Source organism: Crocodylus porosus, unplaced genomic scaffold (genome assembly GCF_001723895.1).
Source record: "Crocodylus porosus isolate Cpor-Errol unplaced genomic scaffold, CroPor_comp1, whole genome shotgun sequence".
In the NCBI taxonomy this organism is placed as follows: domain Eukaryota; kingdom Metazoa; phylum Chordata; order Crocodylia; family Crocodylidae; genus Crocodylus; species Crocodylus porosus.
In genome coordinates, this window is record NW_017728947.1 from 59,100,197 (window position 1) to 59,123,617 (window position 23,421).

Sequence of the window (23,421 nt, forward strand, 5' to 3'; positions counted from 1 at the left end):
CGCTTCCAGGCATTGTCTTCCCCTTATAGACCATTGAAGCATTAAGAGAAAAACTCACAAGTATTCTATATAATTTCCCTTTCTGAAGTTAAATTTTTACAAAAAAAAAAATGTAAGAAGCATGCATTTTCTCCAGTCTCCTTAGGATATTCTCCACTCTCCTTCCATAAATGTAGAGCCAATTCTATCCTAAATACACACACTAGATTCTATGCACAGTGTATTACACTGCATAAATTATCACTAGGGAAAGTGAGTGGGATATGCATACCTCACTTGTCTTCCCTATTGATGTCCCTTTAATAGTGTCTCTCCCTTTCAGCTGCTATGCTATAGTCACTTGGCTCAATCCTTTTTAGCAAAGGAATTATTTTAATGGTGTAATGAATTATTTCAGACTGTGAAGATGCTGCTCTGTGGGTAGATTATGTTGCCTCTACTTTTGTCCTTTTAAGTTCCCAGTACATATGCATGCCTTTTAAAACCTGACTTCTTATTTGCAAAAAGCTTTATAGGGAGAAAATTTCACAGCAGAGCTTAATTCTGCAAAGTTATAAGGATATCCTACCCATATGCCTCTGTGATTGTTACTAGAATACTGTTTGTGCTAGAGAGAAAAATGACTGTTAAATAATTTTGCTGATAAATGGTGTCAGTTCTTTTCCCCATGTATATTTTCAATAAGATTAAAGGTCAGTGAAAAGGGCAACAAGACTGATGAACCATGGAGTAAAGTTTTCAGACAAACTGATCATATCTGGACAGTGTTTTGCTCTGGTTTCTGGTTTTGGGGCATGTGTTAAAGATTTATAGAAGCAAGGTATGGGATGAAAGACTGCTATATTAAATACAGGAACATTATTCTTTCACCTTAGGTCAAAGCTATAAACACTGAACTTGTACTGAAGTGCAAAACTGACAGAGTATACAACAATGGTATCCCTGCTTTAGTAGGAATACAATTTAGTAGTCCAAATGTCATGCAAATGCCTTAAGGAAATATATCACCTTCTCAAAGAACAAAAACCTACATATTAAAGATAAATATGACTGTATGCTTTATTCAATAAGGTAGCAAATAGTTATTTAAAAATAGTCTATAACATAATCACCATAAGTATATATAATCATTTAGGGCTCAGTTGTGTGACAACTCTCCCTGTGTATCACTCATGTGAGTGATTCAGTGACATCAACAGGCAATAAGTAACTGCAGGGTAAGTAGACCCTTACTGAAAACTTATCCAAAATAATCTGCTGTGGCTAAGTCTATGCAAAGACTCCTAAAAGTTATCTCATCCTAGTTCTTTTTATCCCTTTTGCTACAGAAGTGCTTTTAACTTTGTACTCAATAAAACCCTGAACCACATAGTAACTGTAGGTGAAATGAAATGTGAGAAAAATGGGAAACAAAAAATAGGGTTAAACAGTGCTCATTTATTCTGATAAAATGAGAAATGTAATGGCCCAAACTCAAACTGTTGCTACTTTACTTAAGTTAGCAAAGAAAAGGGAAAGAAATGTAATATAGAAATGCCTTCAAGCCACATTATTTTACCATTGTAATGCCTATTTCAAAATATGTGCAGTACTATATATATATACTTATATGTACTATATATAAAAGACTTACTGGGAGCTTTCTCTTCTTCTTCTCCTCTAGGTTCTTCTTTTTCTGCTGTTGGTGGACCTTTGATTTTATACAGCAATGAGCGAAGTTTACCAGTCCATGAGCCATCTTCCTCCTCTTCTTCCTCTTCTTCTAGTGGAATGCCTAACAGGTAATAAAATTACTTATAAATAAACTTTATACCTTTAAGATGAAATCCTTCAATAAATATTTAAATAATTCAACAATATCCATCATACAATGTTTACAGATTTCAAGCAATGTTTGCGAGAGTTTTGCAAATAGCAAATTCCATAAAGAAAAATATGGAAAAAACCTGATTTCATGAATGTCAGTTATAGCATTACCCTTCAAAAAAGAAAAGTACCTTTTTTAGGGTGTTTATATGCGTGTCCCAGATATGTTTATCATTTTCTATCAATCTGTCTATTAAATATAAATATATTACTTATATATCCAAATACACAAGACTTCTACGTCATTTTCTTTAGTACAGCGGTATAGGTATTATTTTAGAAAGATAATTAATTATGTCACAAAGGTCATATTTGATTAAATCTCTCTCATTATCTTGAGCTGCAGAACATAAGGCACAATCGGCAGCCTGAAACTAAAACACATCACATACTGCAGTATTCAGTAAAGACATTTATCACTCAAAATTATATTATCTGAATTTAAAAACCCTAATGCATTATCTTCATAAATGTCATACTGATGGTAAAAGCTTTCTATAACAAGTCTGTGAGGTAAGAGGCACCTGAAGAGATGACATTTGATGACAGATTGACAGCAATTTATCATGCCACTTTATACCATATTTTTAAACAATTCTAGATCATGGCAAAGAAGAACAAAAACTATCTATTGTTCGATAGTAATGACAGCAGAAAGGGGATGTTTCTTCTGGATTTGAATTATTGGATAGCTAACTTAACTCCTTACAGGAATAAAGGCAGGAGCGCTAGTAACTCTTATTATTAAAGTTGCCAGACACTTCCAATTATGAGATCCTGTTTTCAGTTGCTTAAACCTTTGACAGACTTTAGACATCTGGGGTAATATTTTATATGTTGAGCATCTGCTTCAGGCTGACCTTAAAATTTCCATCTAGTTCTTTGAAGAAGTCTGGGAAAACATGTTTTGCTCAAGCTGCCAAATGCTGGTAGTGTGCTGTTTGGTCTTTGGAGCAGGGACTGAAAATTTGGAAAGGCAGGAGGGTGATATCTGTGTCAGGGATGTGACCTTTGATATCCCTATGAAAGATCTCACAAATGTGAGTGAGTGTGCAATAAAGTATAAGATTAAATGTAATACTGGTTAACACAACTTAATGCCCACAGTAAAAAAACTATCCTAACTATACAGTTATGGGTTCTGAATGAGATGTTGACAGTCAGAAAAGAAACCTTGAAATTATTGTGGACAGTTCTTTAAAAGCATCAGCTCAGTATGCAACAGTGGTCAAAATGCAAATAAAATGTTATGGACCATTAGGAAAGGAACTAAAAGCAAGAGGAAAAACATCATTTTGTCATTATATAAATACATGGTGAGCCCACCTCCTGAATACTGTATGTGCTTCTAGTCATTCCATCTCAAAAAGGATACACTAGAACTAGAAAAGGTACAGAGAAGTGCAACATATGATCTGGAGCATGGAATATTTCCATATGAGGAAAGACTGAAAAAGCTAGGTATCTTCAGCTTGGAAGCAAGAAGACTGAGGGCAGAGGTGTAGTGAGCTCCTACAGTGCCCTGGGCAGAATGTTGACCACTGAAGAGCAGGGGAGGGTTGGAGGAGGTCTCATCCACTCTTTCCACACTCTGTCAGCAGCTCCTGCTGTGGCTGAGGAGCAGGCTCAGTACATACATCAGGGAGGCACCAGAAGGCCCCTCTCTCCCAAGGATCTTTGCTATGGCAGGCACAGCCCTACAGTACCCAGCCACTGAAGCCAAGCAGCCCTGCTCCCAGAAGTATATGGAGGTAAGGGGTCAAGCGAAACAGGCCCACCTCCACCAACCCAATATTCTTGCCATGGGAGATGCAGCTCCTCATCCACTAAAGTAACAGAAGTAGGTGAACAAGGCACCAGGGGCGGCACCAGGGGACCCCATGGTGGTATACGAGCACTCTATCCCTTAGAGGCAGCTGTCCTATGATAGATATTTCCTGGAGGCTGCTCCTAGTGCCCCCATCACTCCCCTCCTCCAATAATATGCTACTGTGGTACGAGCTGCGCAAACATCTCACAGGGTGGTACCATTCTGTTTGACCCCTCTCCCCCATACACCAGTGGGCACAGAGCTGCCCAGCCTCTATGGCTGTGTGGTATGGGGCATTGTCTGCTGTACCAAAGCATCGGGCGGGGAGGGCATTCTGGTGCCTCCTCTAAGTCAGTGGCCAGGGCTGGTGCCTTGCTTGCCTGTATTAGCTATGCTATTGAGGGAAGATGTGATAGAGGTCTATAAAATCATCAAAGGTATAGAAAAAGTGAGTAGGGAAATTCTATTTACTATACTTTATAATACAAGAGGTAAGAAATACCAAGCAGTAAGTTTAAAACAAAGAAAAAGTACTTATTCAATAATTCACAGAGAGACAGTTAGCTACATTAGTCTAAAGGTAAGCAGAAGGTAAGCTGGGATAACACCTTAAGGATTAATTAGTTCAGAGAGGCATGAAATTTCATAGGCAACAACTCAAATAGGCAACAATCCACTTTGGTTGCTGCCTATGAAAAGTCATGCCCCTCTGAACCAGTTAGTCTCTCTAAGGTGCCACTCTGCCTTACCTTCTGCTTTACACAATGCATAATACATTTGTGACACTCACTGGCACAGGATGTTAGCCAATAACATAAGCAGGTTTACAAATGTACAGAGTAAAGATTCATCAGGGGCTATTAAACACAACTGTTAAGGATAAAAATTATGGCTAGCGACTAGGAAGATATGAGATGGGATGGATCACTCTACTCGTACCCTGTTCTTTATATTCTTTCTCTGAAGCAGATACTTGCCACTGTCAGGGCCAGGATACTGGGCTAGAAAGTTCTTTGGTCTCACTCTGTAGAGAAATTCTTATGTTCTTACTTGACAGCTACCAACTGTTGCAATTCAGTAGTAGAATACTTGTCTGCCATGCGGGGTGCCAAAGTTCGATTTCCAGATGTTCATATAACTACAGTCATAAAGGCACCAAACGTCTGGGCTTGATCTAGCCTTTGGATTCTGTCTCAATAGGATGGAAGTTCTGGGCAGCCTGCATTTCTCCATATTCCCGCCTAGGCGTACACTTCAAAGAACCTCGTGACCCTCATGCATATACCATGATCCAGAGGGATCAGTGGTTGCCTACTACTTACTATAAGACAACTGGATGAGAAAATTGAGGAGTGAGGATTAGAATTTTCGAGGCAAAAAGAATGGGGTCTGAACAAAGAGCCATAGGTAGGTTAGAGAAGACTGAAAGTCGGAGATAGGGGGCAAAAAGATTCAAGATGAGAAGCATAAGATCATCCTTTTATTTTCTTCAGTTTCCTGCATCACTCATTATAAATTTTTTTATTTCTTCAACAAATGAAGCACAAGACCTCCAGAAAATATTCTCTCTCACTCTCACTGTACAATCCTGTTTTATTCCTAGGTCTAATCAATTTTCTGCCATGAATGAAGAAAGATCTTATGGAAAAAGTGGTATTTTATCATGTCATAAAGATTATGTGATAATGTGTATGCAGAAGGGGACTGAATTAAGGTTGTACAGGTTTCTTGTATTTGGACACTTCTAAGTCCAAACATTATAAATTTTTTATTTTACAATCAGAAAAAACATTAATTCAGAGATTTATTTGTGAGATTACAGATTTATTTGTGTGAGAGGTGAGGTTTGTGAACATGCAGCAGAGACAGGGTTGACAGAGCAGTAGGGAAACTAGGACCTATGGCTATCAGATTCACTCAGATAATCAATTAAGGGTTATGCTCAGCCTCCTAAAAGGAATAAAAAAGGTCTGGACAGCAGAAGAGAGGTCTAGTAGGACCAGAATTAGCAAAATATAAAGGAAAGACTATAAAGACTATAAACTACTGTGTGTTTTAGTTACTCATTGTGGAAGTGACAGGGAAGCCCAAAGAAGGGAGAGTGGTGATAAATTCAAGAGATGGGAGGTAGGCAGTAACTCATGGGATGTTGGAAACTTAATTTTAAGGCTTTAGACTGAAGCAGGGTCAAAATCTTCTTAATTCAAATCCTTTCCCTAACGGATAGTGAAAGACTCACCAGCAGAAGAGTTCATATTATACTTGACTCTAAAATGACACATGGACAAATGATGGAATTTGGATTTAGTGTTCTAAACCCTCACCTAGTCCTTGAACCATGATACTAGGACTGTAATTTTGTCCAGCTGATCTCAACTCTAAATCAGAGAAGCCAGGTGGACTTAAATAGAAGGAAGAAACCTTCACAGTATGCCAGCTGTAATTATCTCTTGCCAAGTCTGATTTTAGGGTGTCCAGAGCTTCTCATCTTGATAATGTTTGTTATTTTAATCTAAAACAACACAGCAATAAAAATAGTTAGAAAGTTATATAGAAATAAAAATTATGCACACATTTGAGATATTTTTTGGTACTTAGACATGGTGGCTAGGGACAGACATTCAAAAACCTGATCCTGAATTGATTTAAACTTTGCAGGTTAATCTAACCTGGCTAGGCTGAACCAGTTTCCAACCATACAGACAATTCCTCTGGATTGAGGAAATTCAGGCCTGAAGTCCCAGGCTTCTCCCAGCTTGCTGCTCTAGGGGCAGGAGTGTTTCCAGTGTTGTTAGCACTGAAGCAAAGTGCATGCGGGCAGTGCATACATCTGTTGCCAATACAGAGCTTTTCAATCCCCCTCCCTGCTTTGTATACTGTCTGCAGCAAACAGACAGGCAAACAAGCCAGGGGTGGAGGGCTGAAAACAGTGTCACCCCTATCTCAGTGTTTATTGGTCCATTAAGAAAACAGAGGGACATTACCACCCACTTGTTGATTCTGCCTGTTGATTCAGCACGAACCCAGCATGTGGTCAGCTAGCTAATACACAGATACCTTCTCTGCAAGGCAGAGGGGAGTGGGGAATTCTTGCTTAGCAGGGAATGGTAAGGGTGAGGTGGGGAACAAACAGCTCTTAAACAGCTTTTCCAAGGAAGGACATAAAGCTACATGTTGAATAGCTCCAAAAAGCCTGTCTGCCTCCCTCATCTCCCACAGCACAGACTGTAGCCAGCATGTGGTCTGCTAGATAATGCTGGAGGTGTCTGTGAGGGACAGGGAAATGCCTGTTTAGCATAGAGTGGGGAGGGGAGGGGAGAGGGGAGCAGAATCCAGACAGAAGTCTGCAGAAACTGCCGAGCTCCAGCGAAGCCGCAGAGGGGAGGCGCCAGCTCTGTAATGGAGCAGAGAGCTCTGTCCAGCCAGAGAGCATGCTGGGATGCTAGGGGACTCTGATTTATTTTAAACCAGGAAAGGGTCTGGGACAGACACTGTATAAACCGGTTGGAGCCAAACCAGTTAAGTCTGATGCTACACTCAACCAGGTTTATCTCAAACTGATTTCAGCCATTTTCAAACTGGTTTATGTGCCCTGAATGCCTGTTCTGTTACAGGTTTAAACCAGTTTCTGATCACTTAAACTGGTTTGTGTGTAATGTCTGTCCCTAGCTCAGATGTTCAGTGCACATAAACCAATTTGAAAATGGCTGAAACCGGTTTGAGATAAACCTGATTGAATGTAGTATCAGACTTAACTGATTTGGTTCAAACCGGTTTATACCATGTCTGTCCCAGACTCCTTGCTGGTTTAACTTAAACCAGAGTTTCACAGCATCCCAGATGCTTTGCAGCCCTGAGTGGGGCTCTTTGCTTCACAACAGGGCTGGCTCTGTCTCTCTGCTCCCTGGCTGCAGCTCCGACAGATATCACAGGCACAGCAGTGTCTACCTGGCTTCCCCCTGTCCCCCCACTGCTCACCACTCACTGGTCAAAGAGGGATTCTCCCCCTCGCCTCTCCCACAGCACAGACTGTAGGCAGCATGTGGTATGCTAGCTAATGCTGAGAGGTGTCTGTGTAAGGCAGCCAGGACATTGTCTGCTTAGGGTGTTTTGGAGCTAATCAACAAGTCATTTGGTAATGTCCCTCTGCTCCTTTGGAAAAAGCTGTTTAAGAAGAGCTGGAACTCTTCTTGAGAGAAGCTTTTGTTCTGCTTTGATGGGGTGCTAAATGATCTGTTCTTGACTCCCCGTGTAACTCCCTGCTTGTGAGGAGCAGTGGAGGGGGTACCCCTCCTGAATCAGAGCGTCTTTCCAGGGTCTGGTCACACCACTCTCAGCTCAGCACTGGAAGGGAAGGGAGAGATGCTCTAGTACTCTCCCCCTTCTCCCCTCCCCCCCTGGCTTCTAGCCTGAGCCACTGTAGGCATGTGCCTGCATTTCCTTAGTCCAGAGAGAATGCCTGTGAGGTTACAAACTGGTTTAGCCTAGCCAGGTTAAACTAACCTATAAAGATTGAATCAATTCAGGTTCAGGCTTTTTGAATATCTGTCCCTAGCTCTGTTCTGTTATAGGTTTAAACCAGTTTTTATCACTTAAACTGGCTTATATGTAATATCTGTCCCTGGCCTCAAGGCACAGATAGCAGATATATGCCACATCTAAAGCAAAGTTATTTACATCAGTATTTTGCTTGCCATAAGAAAAAAATCAGAAGAAAATCCTCCCATGTTCCTTAAGTAAAAAACAAATGTTTGCCACTCACCACAGTGTATTAGGAGATCATCGTGAAATTCATACAGCTCTTCTCTAATCTCTTCTGGACAGGGGCAGTCCTCTCCCAGTTGAAAATTTAGCAACATATTAATCTATTAAGGATAAAAACAAACCCAGAAATTTAGAAGACAGAAGAGGTCCAAGACAGCCATAATATAACATCAAAATAGAAATATCTTACTATTGGTAGCTACTGATATTACAGACTGGTACAGGAACTTGGTATTCAGAAGAACTAGGCAATACAAGCTTTTAGCAAATAACTGAATATGTTCGTATAGCAATATTAAAGTAAAAATAGTTTGTAGATTTTATTTATTTTTTAAATATTCAGATACAGATTAACAGTAAAGATAAGTTTCACAGGAAAACTTAACCACCTGTCTCTAAAAAACCAAATAGTTTCTTACACTAGAGAAACAAACATTCAGAAAGGTAGCTGTAGGACATCCTAGCAGAAATTAGACATGTCAATGTATCTTTAATTACCAGTTTTGTACACACAAGCTATGAAGCAAATAACTTGGGTCATTATGAAGACATGCTTTTTATATAGACATTTGTACAAAAGAATCCTCATTTTTAAAAATGCTTAGTGCCTTCAGTTCCCATTAATTAACCACCTTTAAAATACTCTGACAAACTTTATCTAGGTTGCTACAGATGGATTTAGAAGCTTGAATTCTGGCGCTCATGTAATATCTTCTGGCAGTCTTACAATCTATATTTCAAATGACATCTAATTTCCCCCACAGTCCCAGTGCTAGTATATATTTTAGACATTTCTACCCTTGCTCTCCTTACTAATCACATTTAAACAAACAAAAAAAATCCTTCATTTTTACCTGTTCTTGAGCAGGAGAACGAAATTCCTTTGTCTTCTTGGCAGTCAAAGCTGCAGACATGTTCAAAGCTTGCATCAGTTCATTGTATCTGAATCTCTGATTATACTGCAACTTTGATACATAATTGTCTGCAAATGATACAATAGATTCCACCCTGTGTTGCAGCTCACAGTCACAGAAATAATTGAGAAGCAGGCACATCTAGTACAGAAAAAGAAAAAAGCTAATCAGTTTAACTGAGAAACTATACCATAAACTATAAAAAGGAAGAACTTAATGGGTACAGTAGGTTATTGCAGGCACTGCTTTCTTAGTACAAATGAGAATAAGATTATTTCTTCACCAACTCTAATTTTTAAGACAGAATTGTCTTAAGTATAGAAGTATTTTGTTACTATGGGCAGGACTACTATTTTGTACTTGTCGACTATTTTTTCCTTCTACATACAAAAAAGAGCTTTACACATATTAAAGCTCTGTCATAACAAGATTTTGAAATGGGTAGGTATTAATACACCTATGAAGAAATACTGTAGCCAAAATGGTGGCATCTCAAGAAATTAAATGACTTATCAAAATCATATAGCAAATCAGAACTAGGACCTGAGAGCCCTTAATCCCAAACCGCTGGCGCTAAATATTAGAGACTATTAATCTACCTTTCTTCCTTTAATGTGCACACACACACACATTTACTTTAGAATGGTAAAGGTCACCTGGAGTTTAACAGATTCGGGTAATCTTGTTTGCAATAAGCCTTTTAATGGAGTTTTTGTTTCCTTAATTGCCTTTTCTCCAGCTTCTACAGCTTTTTCTTCTATTTGTGTAACTTCTTCCTTCTCTGTTTTCTCTTCTGTTTCTTCCTTGTGTTCACCAAATACGTTGGGATCAATGAGAAGTAAAATCTGCTTCACATCATCATCATCAAAAACTCCCATTATAAGCAAAGTTCCTATAAGTTTAAGCACAGGAACAAACTGGAACTCAACTTGCCCTCCAACAGGATCGCGGATATGAGTACCACTACAGTGTACTGCCTCCGTGAGCATGCTTATGGCCTTAGATTTGAGTATGTCAAGTGGTATTTCTGGACTGGACTTCAGGTGCTCATCACTGGTCACTATGAAACAAGGAGTTGAAAAATAATAACCTGGTTTCAAACAAGTGCTAAGTCCCACTCCAGGTAATCCATGCTTTTTTGTTTCATCTGGATATAATTTAATAGTTCTGGTTTCATCTGTAATTGGAATGATAAATTCATTGTTCATCATAAGCTTGGCTTGCTTGGCATGTTCCAAATGAATACTGATGAGCAAGTCATAAAATCCAGAACGTAAAAGTCCAGGTAAGTACTGATTATCTATTGTGTAAAATAACTGAGAGATGTCCACATGGCTGCAAAGTGCATAAGCAACTCTAGAGTTACCCAGTGCACAGACTGAGCGATAGAGCTTTAGAGTGTGGTAGTGGAACATCATCAGATCTTCTTGTTCACATAACTCCAAAATGTCAACACACCTGTTATGCAACATAAAGAAATGAAAACACAGTGAGCTTCATAAATTAATTCTGGTGTATTAAATATATCCAAACACAAATTGTGGAAGGGAGAGGAATAACTGTGTAATGAATTAAAGGATTTGGGAAGTCTGAATTGGTTGTTTTAGAGGACAAGTATTTTCCTTACTCAGTAGGCATGTCTACATGTGCTATTAAGGCAAAGCAATAAACTCCAGTGCTTGTCTCATTGGCGCTTATTACTTTCAGGCACCACACTTATACATGCTCCTGGGGATCACAGTACATTGAAGTGGGTCAGAGCAGCCCTGAGTGGTACGGGGCCCAGGGGATCAGCCTGCTCACCCACGGCTACTCCAACCTGGCTCAACATGTTGCAGAGGTCACGAGGGCACTTCAGTATGTGGCTAGCCAGCCAATAGCTTCCTGCACTGAAGCATCCTCATGCCCCAGCTAGGCACATCAATGTCTACATGTGCAGTGTTGGAGAGTAAAAAACTGCACACCAGGATAGCACTTGTATTTACAAGTACTACCTGGTTGTAGAGTTAATTAGTTTCCTTAGGATTAATAGAGCTACACTTGTAGACTGTCTGCTATTTACTGGAGAGTTAATTAGTCTACTCTGCAGTAAATGTCTTGTGTAGATGTGCCCAGTAATTCCTATATCCACATCAGCAAACCAGCAGGCATGATTTACTAGCATTTGTAATAACTATCAGTCCCCAATAAGGAGAGGAAAATACTGAAAGAAAAGAGATATTACAGACAATTTAATTGGTATCTAGAGACATTTTATTAATAGTATTACCAATTTAAGTAATACCGATTTTAGTATTATTTAAAATGAGCAAAAACTTCTCCCCAGTCCCCCAGGATTTTATTTTACAGACACAAAACCCGGAAATGCCAAATTTTAAGATAGGAAGGTACTGGAACTGTACTGAAGACTACTGTCCTATTTTCATAGGACAGGAAGTTTTTCTTTTTCTTGAACCACTTCCATTGCCAGTTAAAAATACAATAATTAAATCAGGCTACTAAGCACATATGGTTAAAATCTACATTCTTGCATGGGCACTTTTCCTTGTGCTCTTTCAGTTTTTCTATTGAATAGCTTTTTTAATTTGATCAATTTATGCATATTCTGATGTCAGATAAAAATTGCATCTACTTTATGGTACCTCTAAAGATAAAAATCCAACCTTTAATATACTTTAAAAGGCTCTCAGTTTTCTAACATGTGATTTCAATTAATAATATATCGGTGCAAAATTAAGAACATATAAAATGCTTTTAAAACAGTGCATAATTAGAGTTACAGTATTTTTATATTCTTTATTTTTGTATCTCAAACTGGGTGAAGATTCAATTGTGTTTTTCAACAGGTCTAATTCCATATTATAATTAAAGGTAATCTCCCCAAGTCTGTAAATTATTTGGTTTGTAATAGCTATTTAGATTTCCTGTAGAACCACACAGCATGAACACCGCATGTCCTTGGTGGTGGGGGATGGAGGGCATGGTGAGCTTCCACAAGTGACAGCAGCACTGTCGGTGGGGGGAGTGTGGTGGCAGTGAGCGGAGAGTTCCTGCAGGCAGCTGCGGCACAGCAAGGGGGGAGATGGTGAGCAGCCAGCTCCTGCAGGTGCTGCTGGTAGTGTTCGTGGTGCCTTTTCACAGGGGGTGCACCACTGTGCTTAGGGGGGACATGCACCCCCTTCATGTCACCAATGCCATATGGTATTTATAATATAGTAGATGAACAGAAGATACAGTAGATGAAATCAGAAAAACAAAACATTTCTCCACATATTTCCTCCACAGCCTCCATGTACTCCAAGGCACTCCAACACAAGGACAGAAACCAACTATGTATATACGTTTCTTTCCTAAGAAAGCCATCATGGTTCTCTGAAAACATACCTGGTTTCCTCAGGAATATGAAGTGCCATCATTTGCAGTGGCTCCAGACACTGCACTACCCAACCATGGCGTTCACTTACACGCTCAGTCTCTACCTTTAAGAAGCTGTTGGGCATTCTGCTCCATAAAACAGGCGTAATTGTTTGCACATCAAGGCGAGGAGGACACTGAGGAACAGGATTCTTTTCTTCACTTTTAAAGATTGCTGCTGATAAAGGCATGGTGTTCTATAATTAAAAAAATAAATAAAGCCAAACATTTTTAAAAGAATGAATAGTATCTGATGGCATAAATACTTAAATATGCATCAGTTTCTAAAGAAGAAATACTTAGATATGTGGCTTTTGTTTAATTTATCACTGGGGCTCCTGGGAGATATAATATTTAAGATGCAATTAACTTATTAATTGCACCGTAAAATCGGTAACCCTGCCGCATATTCAAGGAATTAATGACATGACAAAATGCAAAATCAGCCACATAGGTATTTCACAAAAATGTGTAATATTATTGTAAGACAAGGTTCTTTGCATGAATCTGATATCTTTTGGTAGACCAACTTAAATAGTTGGAAAACAAGTTAGTAAAAGATACCAAATTCATGCAAAGAACCTTGTCTACCTATGTCCTTAGACCAACATGGCTACAACCTACACCCCTGTAATATTATTGTGGCTAATTTCCACAAAAATAGTGACAAACAAGAGCTTGTTCCAGACTCCAGTGAAGTTCTGGCTGGGATGGACAATCCGCTGATGGTACTGGAGCCAGTTCAGGATCCCAGTGCAGTCTCAGGACTGGGACCAACAAGCAGCTGTTTGTCAGTTCCAACCTCAGAAGCCCAACAAAGCTGATTCAAGACTCCAATGCAGCCCCAGGGCTGGGACCAACAGCAGCTGATTGTCAGTGCCAGCCCTGGGACCACACCAGAGCCAGTTTCAGACTCCCACATGATCCCGGTATTGATTGTCCTAGTCCTATCTCTGGTTCATGCTGGATTGTCCTAGCTCTGATTCACACTGGATTGCTCTGGTTCATCCCAAGGAGAGCTCTGGTTCAGCTTTCAACTTGCTGGTACACCGGAGGCCTGGGACAATGAACCCAGGCTCCTCTTGCACTGGCAAAGGGTAGTAATGGTGGTACTGGGAGCTGTAGTAATGGTGCTATTGGGAGCTGATCCCTGATCCCAAAATCATGTGTTATGACAAAAAGGTTTGGCATAGCAGGCGGCATGATTGTTGGGACCAGGGTTAAGATCCCATCATGTCATAAATGAATGTGTGCCAGGGACCTAGGAGGTACCTCTTAAAGATTATATAAATTTAGAAAACAGCACATCAGAAAACCAGCTCAGAAAAAAAACATCAAGTGAATCCCAAATTTCATTATATTTTGATGACAGTACCTTAGTTTTGATATTATAATAAATGTGTGGGTTTTTCAGAAATAATTACGTTTAGCAATATAGGTCTCTCTACTGCACTCTGACATTGAAACCTAGAGATCAACTGGCTTGCCTGTGAATATTACCAGATTTAGAATGATAATTTTATTGATTTATCTTTTAGAAAAGGGTTAAAAATACCTTTAATTTACAAAGTTCAAACTGAACCAAGTTTGTGCTTGTAGGTTGTATAAAAGCTGATGGAAACAGTTTTGTGTTTGGTTCAACCTGAAAAAAGAGATTTATCACGGTTAAAAGGCATCAAGAGTCACTTGCTAGTTTATGTTAGGAAAAATTACTGTGAAATAGCTTGGGCATTAGAATCATATAAATGCAAAAAAAAAGACATTCAAGTACCTATCACCAACCAAATATAATGAGTGAGGTCTGTAACATACTCTACACTGTAGCACCCCAGCCTTACAAACAACAGCACATATAGTTAATGTTCAGGATGAGTGGTCCTATCAAAGAGAGACTGACTATTCATGATTAAAGATAAACTTGTTTTCAGAATCACAGGTGTATGATACAAACAAGAAAAAAATATGATCATAAGATCAGACTTCATTTTATATTAGTGCATCTATTTCAGATGTGCTAAAGGGCAATTTATTATGAGTGAATTGTGACAGGGATCTTGGCACATCTGTGACTTTAAGGGGAAGGGGTTGCTTGAGAAACAACCTGCAGGTATGGCAGGGGCCAATTACATGCAGATAGAACAAAGGACCCAAGGGTGAGTAAAGGAGATGAAGTCCCCTAGAGTTGGAGCTGGTGCAGGAATTGTGTGGCCACCAGGGGGCGTTGTGGCTGCTCCTGGGATCCGAACCTGCCACACCAATATGAAAGAAACCCTTGGCAGTAGTTTCATCCTCAGTGAGGGCTTTAAAACTCAAACCAGTTAAAATAAAATTGAATTCTGTTTTTTTCTCATTGTTATTATGGAAAAAAAGGAGGACTTGGAAATTATGTTGCAATTTTAAATTGGTGGGAGGATTGACTTAAGTAATTTTAAGGTGACCTTCTCTGATCTTGCAATGCTGAGCTGCTTTGAGAGCTGAAGTAGCCCCTGATGTAATTTAGAGTGCTCCACAAGCTGATCTAAGCAGTGACAACTTCCTGGCCTGCTCTAGGGATTGCAGCATTGCCCAGCATCTTTACAGCACTCTATGCCTATGCTCTAACTTCAAGATACTATTGTAACTATGTAACTACTGTAATTGTAACTATGTCAAGTTTGTCCATTTTATGTTTGTATGAAACATGCTATTTGGTCTGAATGTATCTCTGTACTTTTGTAATCTGACTTAATTAAAGGATGATCAGTTGCTAGACAGGGAAGAAGCTGGTTTTTGGAATGTGCATCTGGAATAGGAATGAATATCAAACAATAGCTCAAATGTATTTCAAAGGGAAATGTGTCAAGTCTACTCAGACAATGACTAAGCACATTTCAAAAGGAAATCACATGAAGCAGTTCTTATTTCTGCTCCTTTGGAACAGAATCAAGAACGGCCGAGGGCCTTGTTAAATGGTAATTTTGGGCAGCTCCTGGAGCTCTTAACCTCTAGACTGTCTGCACGTTAACATTTGAAACCAGTTTTAATCACTCATTATGCAGCCCAAAATTAGGCTACTGCAGGGCAGGATTCTCTCTGATCCAAGCTATGTAGTTGTTGTTATACTAAGGTGTGGCCACTTGAGGCTACACCAACTTAGTATAAATACCTCACCCACACCCCCTTCTCCTCTGCCCTGGATCTGGCCTACTGTCCCCCCCAGCACCCCAGATCGCCGTTCACTGTCCCCAACATCCCTTGCTTACTTGTGGTTGCCCCAGGGAGCAGGCAGGGAAGGGTTAAATTGCCTGCCCCACTTCCCCTCCCCCCATTGCTGCTCTGTGAACTGGAAGAGCAGCAGCCATCAACAGCAGCAGCTGGGCAGGCAATTTAACTCTTCCCTGACTGTTCCTCAGGACAGAGTGTGGGCAGCCACAAGTAAGTAATGCCCCAGCGGCTGGGGGGAGCCTGGGGAACAGGGGTGAGGCTTGGAATGGGAGGGGGGATTCTTAGCTTTTAGTCCTCCAGGCCCCTGGTGGCTGTGACTGCTCCGAGCTGAAGCTAGCACTAACACGCATCAACATCTGCGCAGCTCACAGCGTAAGGTGTCACAAGGCCCTGAGAGAAATCTGATTAAGGATTATTGAAATGTTGCTTCCTTCCTTGGATATAAGAATGAATAGGACACCTAACTTGCCTAGGGAAAGGACATCATCTGCCTAATTTATACATGTTTGTTGAGAACGGGACTAAATAGAGAAATAAAGATAGGGAGAAAAGAATAAGATATTTACGGGAAAATTTTTGGAAATTAAAGTTGCCTGGGAAGTCCTGATGCCGAGGGGAAGATTCTAGTCCCCAGCTAATGAAAAGTGGTATCAATCTGGAAGAGGTAATAGGAGGGCTGACTACTCAAAACACGGACTGTGCTTAGTGAGAAGTTGGATCAAGTAAAAAATCAGGGTGAGATTTTTCTGTTTGATTTTTGCATGTTTGTCTCCAAATCTAATAGTATGATCTACCTTTCCTATGTAATAAAACTTATTTCTGTTTTATATACCTTACTGATTGTCTTGTGGTAAGAATGATTTTTCAGTGAAGCTGAAAAGTACGGCATGGAGATGACATACCTTATATTTATTTTTTATTGTAATTTTAGGAAGCCAGTGGAAAGCTGGTGGGGTCCCTCTTTCAAATGCGCTGGATGGTCTGATAAGGGTACTGATTTAAATTCCAAAGGAAGGTAAGCTATTATAACTCCTGGTGAACATGAAATTCACCATATTGGGTATGTCTACATGCTGCTGTACGGTGACGTTGCTACGGTGCTGTACTTTAGTACTTTCTTTTGGAAGTACAGGTGGTTACTGCACCATGTGCACAGTACGTGGTTAGATCTTGCTAAGTTGCCATAGCGGTGCACTAGAATTGGGGAGCATGCTGCTATGGCAATATAGCTGGCAATCATGTCTGGACCCTTGTGATTGCTATGTCGCTGTAGGGCAATGTGTAGATATATGCATTGTGTTACATAGCCTTTAAAGACCACAATAGTTAACACCTTAAAACTGCTAAATTGTGTTTTACAGGCAAAAACAGTTGCAGATGTTGGAATGTTTGAAACTTTCCCTTCTTTTCATTTATATGGTTTGATTCACAGTTCTTTAGAGATAATGAGTGTAGAAAAGTAACAATTTATTTTTAAGAATATTCTAAAAGATCCTAACAATACATTTTGTAAGCTAGATTGAAAAGCTTATGGCTAGAGGATTGTTTTTATTTTCTTTCAGTTTGGTATGTCTTTTATAACAAATTTAAAATATCTATAGACATTGTAAATCAGCATCATGAAATATTTATGTCACACCACTGGGTATTTCATGTAATACACATGCAGGTATTTTTTCTGCATATAATATGTGTAACTAGTATAACTGATATGATGTGAATAAACCTAAAGCTCCAAAGCTGAAAAGTGTGTCAAACTACTGATGTCTGCAGTCACACACTAAAACAGCACAGTAGGTCACTTCAAGAAATAGTTTTATATTATAGAAAAAATATAAGATCATGATTGTGCAAAATGTATGGCACCCTGCAAAATGAACAGTCAAATTCCAATATTTTCTAAGATGGTAACGCTGCATTTTAAGAAATGCATTTTGAGCATTAGGACATATATTAAATACATTCATTTCTCACCTTTAAGGGAAGGCTTCATAATGACTGAACATTTTGTTTGTTAATTAAGAAGTGCTTTCCAAAGGAGTAGAAAATCAAAGCATTATATGTCAAAATGAAGTATTTTAATAAAAAAAAATGTATGTTTTCATCATGAATCAGAATGACAAAACACTGAAAATACTTTATGCAAGAGGCAAGGTTATCTTTTATTAGATTGGCTATATAGTTAGACAAGCTTTCAAATGCTAGACCTGATGAAGAATGTATTGCATTTAAAAGCCTATCTAAATATATCCCAAATACACAGTTGATCCAATAAAAGATATCACCCTAAAAATCCTTTCCACTTGCATAATTTCTGGACCATCACAGCTACAACATTACATCTGCACTACCAGATTGTATCTTAGACATTTTTAGAAACTGACTAAAGACAGAAAAAATGTTAACCACTGGTATTGATGGATAGATTAAATAAACAAATCAGATTTTTTTCTATGAGAATATTTTTATTTTTTTAATCTTATGTGAAAATCAGGGCACTGTTGAATAAAATGAACTAAAGATAAAATAGATTTAAGTTCCCAATCGTCTTCTATAACTTTGGCATTGTTGTGGCAATTACAGGGAAAGAATTATAAATCTCTTAATTTTATATGACAATTTCCGCCCTTATTTTTAATGTAGAAAAATATTTTTAGATTGTATAATATTGCCCAGTAGATAGGTCTAAAGTGTGATATTTTCCTCATTTTAGTCAATAGGCTTTTTGGAGCAGAGGTTTATCATACAGATATTGGTCCTTCTCTCTCTCCACTTGAAATAATTGAAAAAATGAAATAGGTTCAACATTAGAATAGCAATTATCTTGCACTCTGTCCAGACATCTGGCTGAAATATCAATTACTTATCTCAAAAGGGGTGAGAGATGAGCTAATTATGGGAGACTCCATTATATTATGTTATTTTAATCCAAAAGGCCAAACAAGACTATTTTCAATGCTATTTTCAAAATCAGAGTTAAGTTTTAAACTATGTGAAATAGCTCAAAATGTCCCTGAGTAATGCTTTATATAAAATATATTACAACTTTATGACAAGTTCTGCATCTTCTATTTTTTTCAATAACCTGCTTATCAGCTACATTTTTAAAAAATCATCTTGAAAGCAATCAATATTTCAAAAGTATTTTTTGGAGAAAGAGACAGGCTTGCAAAAGCACAGAATTTCTTGTATGAAATTCTCATTTAATTTCTTATATAAAACCTGGCTTATAATGTGCCTTTCTGCCACATCAGAAATAATTCTGTGAAAAGACTGTCTATGTAAGTTCTTTGCAAAATTAGGAGCATACTTAAATGAACCATCTTTGGGTCCTAGAGAAAAAAGAAAAGAACTAGTTGTTCTGTACTTGAATAGCAAATTCTGTTTTGGTTGTTGGTGGGAAGGGAATCTACCTTGTACAGTGATCTCAGAGAGGATAGATAGCCACCAAATCATTAAGTGGAGCCAATGGATAATTTGGGAGAACCTGGCCTCTCAGTTATCAGGAGGTGTGGGGTTCATGCCCAAAAGAGTGTTCTTAGAAAGGAAGTTTGGTGGTTGGGGAACGGTCAGAGTTCTGAAGAAGAGCTAGGCTGTCCCAGCTTCCAGGGCACCCCAGCATGTGGCAATGAAGAGATATCAACCTACTGCCAAAGTTGAGCAGTAAGACGATAAACCAGAAATGGGAAACGGTTACATTATAACTCGGCCAAACCTAAAAAATAAAAATAAAAGTATGGCTTCTTTCTCATTAAATTTTGGAAGTCTACTGCAACAATGGAGGTGAACAGGCTTAAAAATCACATTTTAAATAATGGTGTTTATTCCTATATAAATAGCATAACAATTTTATATAGGATGTTTTCAAAGTGAAACATCTTTCATCTTATAAACATATGTTCCTTGAAAAGTACATATTGTTTCATATGGGCTGTGGTTGTCAAAATTTCTCTTTTACATTTAGAAATTTCTCCACTTCATGTATCTGCAGTGTTCTTTATATACACTTTTAGCTCTTAGTAAACACAGATACAACAACACAGAACAGTTCTCCTGTAACCTGACAAAATATTGCTCAGAAGCCCCTGTCAGATGGAAAGAACTTCTGTTTAGTGCCCAGTCCCTTGCAGCTCCCCACTGTAACTTAGGGTGCTTAACAGGAAGTGCCATGAGTTACAGTGAACCCCCTGACCCAACCAACATTCTCTTTTGGGTCTGGGGGGTTGGGGGAATCAAGCTCCAGTTTGGTGCTGGATGCATGTCTGCAGCCTTTCACCCCTAGTCCCTAGCCCCCACCTCCAGCTCCAGTGTTGTCTTCAGGATGGGAGAAAACTAGAGTAGGTAGAGGGGCTCAAATCCAACTACTTCACCCTCCAGCACAGGCTAAGGAAATCCCAACCTGGAGGGATAGAACTCCCTCCTTCCTTCCCTTCCATCCTGAAGACAGCACTGGGAGCGGGGCTGAGCTGCATCAAGCCCAGTCCTGCTCCTGGCACACAGTGACAGAAGTTAATGAAGGTCCTCTGCTTTGAAGCACCTTCATCTAAATCGGTTCATTTGTCATGCAGTCAGGCTCTTTTAAAGTGCCCTGAAGCTGTGCACTTCTGTCAGTGCATGGCTGTAGAGCACTTTCATGGGGCTGACTGTGTGACAATGTCACTTCCACTTCTGTCAGCATCCTTGGTTGACCACCAAGAAACAGTTCAGAAGTTCAATGCATTGGTCTAACCTAAATCAATCTGAATTGATTAACAGGACCTCACACCAGGTCTATCTTAGGTCACTTGTATGATTTTCAGACCAGTGAATTTGCACCCAACTTCTGTACTATTATGGGTTTAGACTGATTTATGTTCAGTTAGACCAGTCTAAATATAGTGTCTGTATGTCCCCCAAGTTTCCACCTCCATTTATTCATCTTGTGTATTAGCTATTTTATTGTTGACAAGTTTTACAACTTATTAAACCCTGGAATCTAAAGAAGGTAGATTCAGTGTGAAAATTCAAAAATAAAAAGATTAATAATATATTACATATTCAAAATTAGGAAAAAATGGTCTTAGGCCCATAAATGTGATTCTATTCTACTTTATTCCCAGAAAGGTTGTTTATACAACAGGTATGTGCGTCCTCCTCGTCATTGCTTTTTTGTAACTCAACCTTAGAGCTCAGATAATGGTGTTTACAAAAGTAGCTACATTAATGGATTTTACTTGAGATGGGACTTAGGCACCTTAATCTGTTTAGATGTGCAATCAGTAGACTAGAATCTGTCCCAAAGTATTTCCAAAATCTTAATAAAAATAGGAATATATTCATGGTTTTTAACTGAGTGACATTTTTTTCAACTTAAAACACTTCCTTGTTGTTCTTTAAATATGAAAGTATTACATTTGAAGTAAAAACAAAGGGTGAAAATGATCCATTCTGTTAAATTAGCTAAGCTGCTTATATAGTTCTGTATGGGTGTACATTTTTGAGTAACTTTAGAGTCTGCACTTAAAAGGCCCCAGGATTTCTGAGGGTTACACAAAAGCTGATATCAGATCCAAAAATTATCAGACTCAATTAGGATATTTGATCAGACACCTCAATCCAAAAAATGTGATTTAATTTTTGAAGCTTGAACCTGTCTCTGCTTTTAAAAATATGCTTTTCTCAACAGCATTCTTAAAACTTTAAATGATTTTAAAATAAAGTTAATTAAATAATTATTGTCAGTCATAACATTAGAGTATAGTTGTATAGAAAGGTCAAAACATTGTTTTTCAAATATAAATACCATGAACACTATGATTAAAAGAATTATTAGACAGAAAAAATGTGGTATTACACAATAGGTGTACACTCTTTATGGACACACATTTCTAAATAGCAAGGTATGAATTCTGTTCTACTATCACAAGATTAATTTTCAGTTGGGTAGCTGGGAAGGAAAGAAAAATCTTTATAACCCTGTTACAACAGGCAACTTACTAGATAATTTTCTGAAAAGCTGAAAATACCTGATAACAAGTGCCTAGCTCTTTTCCATTGGCAGTGAATGACAATATTCCGGTAGCCAGGTCAACAAGGCATCCAATCTCTAAATCAACATTACTGCGGCCTGATCTCTGTGAATGAGCAGTTACATCTCCACCCCAAACCATGTAGCAGTTACTACGCTTCACACTGGAAGAAAAATATAAAAACCAGTAGGGACAAATAGTTACTTAGATTCTGATTGCTTAAATATACACCTAAGATGTACAACAGTGGTTTTCAAACTTTTTAGACTCAAGACATTTCTTGACTTTTCTGACATTAGCAGCACCCCATTTCAAAATGTTATAGAAAGATTATTGATGTATTTATGACTTGGCATTAATTATTTTTTTCTGAAGTTCCTTTACCTTAGATTAGATACCTTTTTAAAAATCATTTCATTGTTTTAAATTAAGAACATCGAAATAAAGCAGAAACTCTACTATTAAAGAAATATTACAATTTAGAATTCATGGGCATGTAAGGAAATCGGAAAATAAAACACTGCATGATCACAGCCCCATATTTATATGGGTGCAATGGTCTGACTATAGGATAGGGACCAACGTTAGTAGCAAACTTTTTAGAAACAACTTCATTTGCTTAACAGTAGGTGCCGGCTTCTGTGTGCAGTAGGCTGCGCACTAGGCTTCCTCTGGAGAAGTAAGCCCTAGTGTTGGTTGCCCAGTGCTGGAGGGCCAGCCTCGTGTCCCCATACTAATGTCAACAGACTGCCTTGATCTCTGTGCCTGATGCCTGCTCATCCTGCAGCTCCCTGAACGCCCTGTAAGCAGCTGCAGCTCATTCTCCACTAGTTCATTCTCCCCAGACCTCTTCATTTGCACTGGAAGCCACTGTACTTTCTGGCTGAGGCCTGATCAAGTCAGCCAGCCTCTTCCCACCATGAACGGCTTCATATGACTAAAGTGTAAGGTGCAAACAGGCCATGTTTGGCTGCTTCTGCAAGGTCCTCACACTCTATGGAAGTTCTTCAGTAATAACTAGAGTCTTTGAATGTTTGTTGTTAATGGTATTTTACAGGGCCAGATTAATGCATAAGCAAACTAGGCACATGCCTATGGCCCTGAGCTGCAGGCAGCCCCAGTCTTTCCCTCCACAGCAGCAGTGTGAATGGCCCCATCTGCCTCCCTTCCTTCTCCTTCCCTCCCTTCCCATGGCCTTGCTGCTACTGTGGCTGCTTCCTAGCAGCAGCTCTGAGCCCCGGTCCCTGGGGGCAGCAGAGCTGGGGTGGGGGGGCAGGTCTCGACCACCCCGGGGCCCATTAATTTGGTTGCCTAGGGCCCACTGAAGGGTTAATATGGCCCTGGTATTTTATGTTATCATAATGAAGGAACAGCTTTTTAAAACACAAAACAACTTGATTTTTATGATCTTTTTTGAGCTGTATAGAATTAAGAAGTTGCT

The 23,421-nt window shown here is 39.0% G+C and overlaps 1 protein-coding gene across 1 annotated transcript in view; it reads right to left on the reverse strand.

Moving 5' to 3' along the window:
• Positions 1 to 23,421, reverse strand: part of RYR3 (ryanodine receptor 3) — a 537,566-nt gene that overhangs the window by 252,758 nt on the left and 261,387 nt on the right. The window contains exons 32-38 of the mRNA XM_019551798.1: positions 21,978 to 22,143; positions 14,324 to 14,410; positions 12,739 to 12,965; positions 10,011 to 10,812; positions 9,295 to 9,495; positions 8,439 to 8,541; positions 1,634 to 1,774 (exon numbers count right to left, since the gene is read on the reverse strand). Coding sequence (XP_019407343.1) covers positions 1,634 to 1,774; positions 8,439 to 8,541; positions 9,295 to 9,495; positions 10,011 to 10,812; positions 12,739 to 12,965; positions 14,324 to 14,410; positions 21,978 to 22,143 — 1,727 coding nt within the window. The remainder of the gene's footprint in view (positions 1 to 1,633; positions 1,775 to 8,438; positions 8,542 to 9,294; positions 9,496 to 10,010; positions 10,813 to 12,738; positions 12,966 to 14,323; positions 14,411 to 21,977; positions 22,144 to 23,421) is intronic.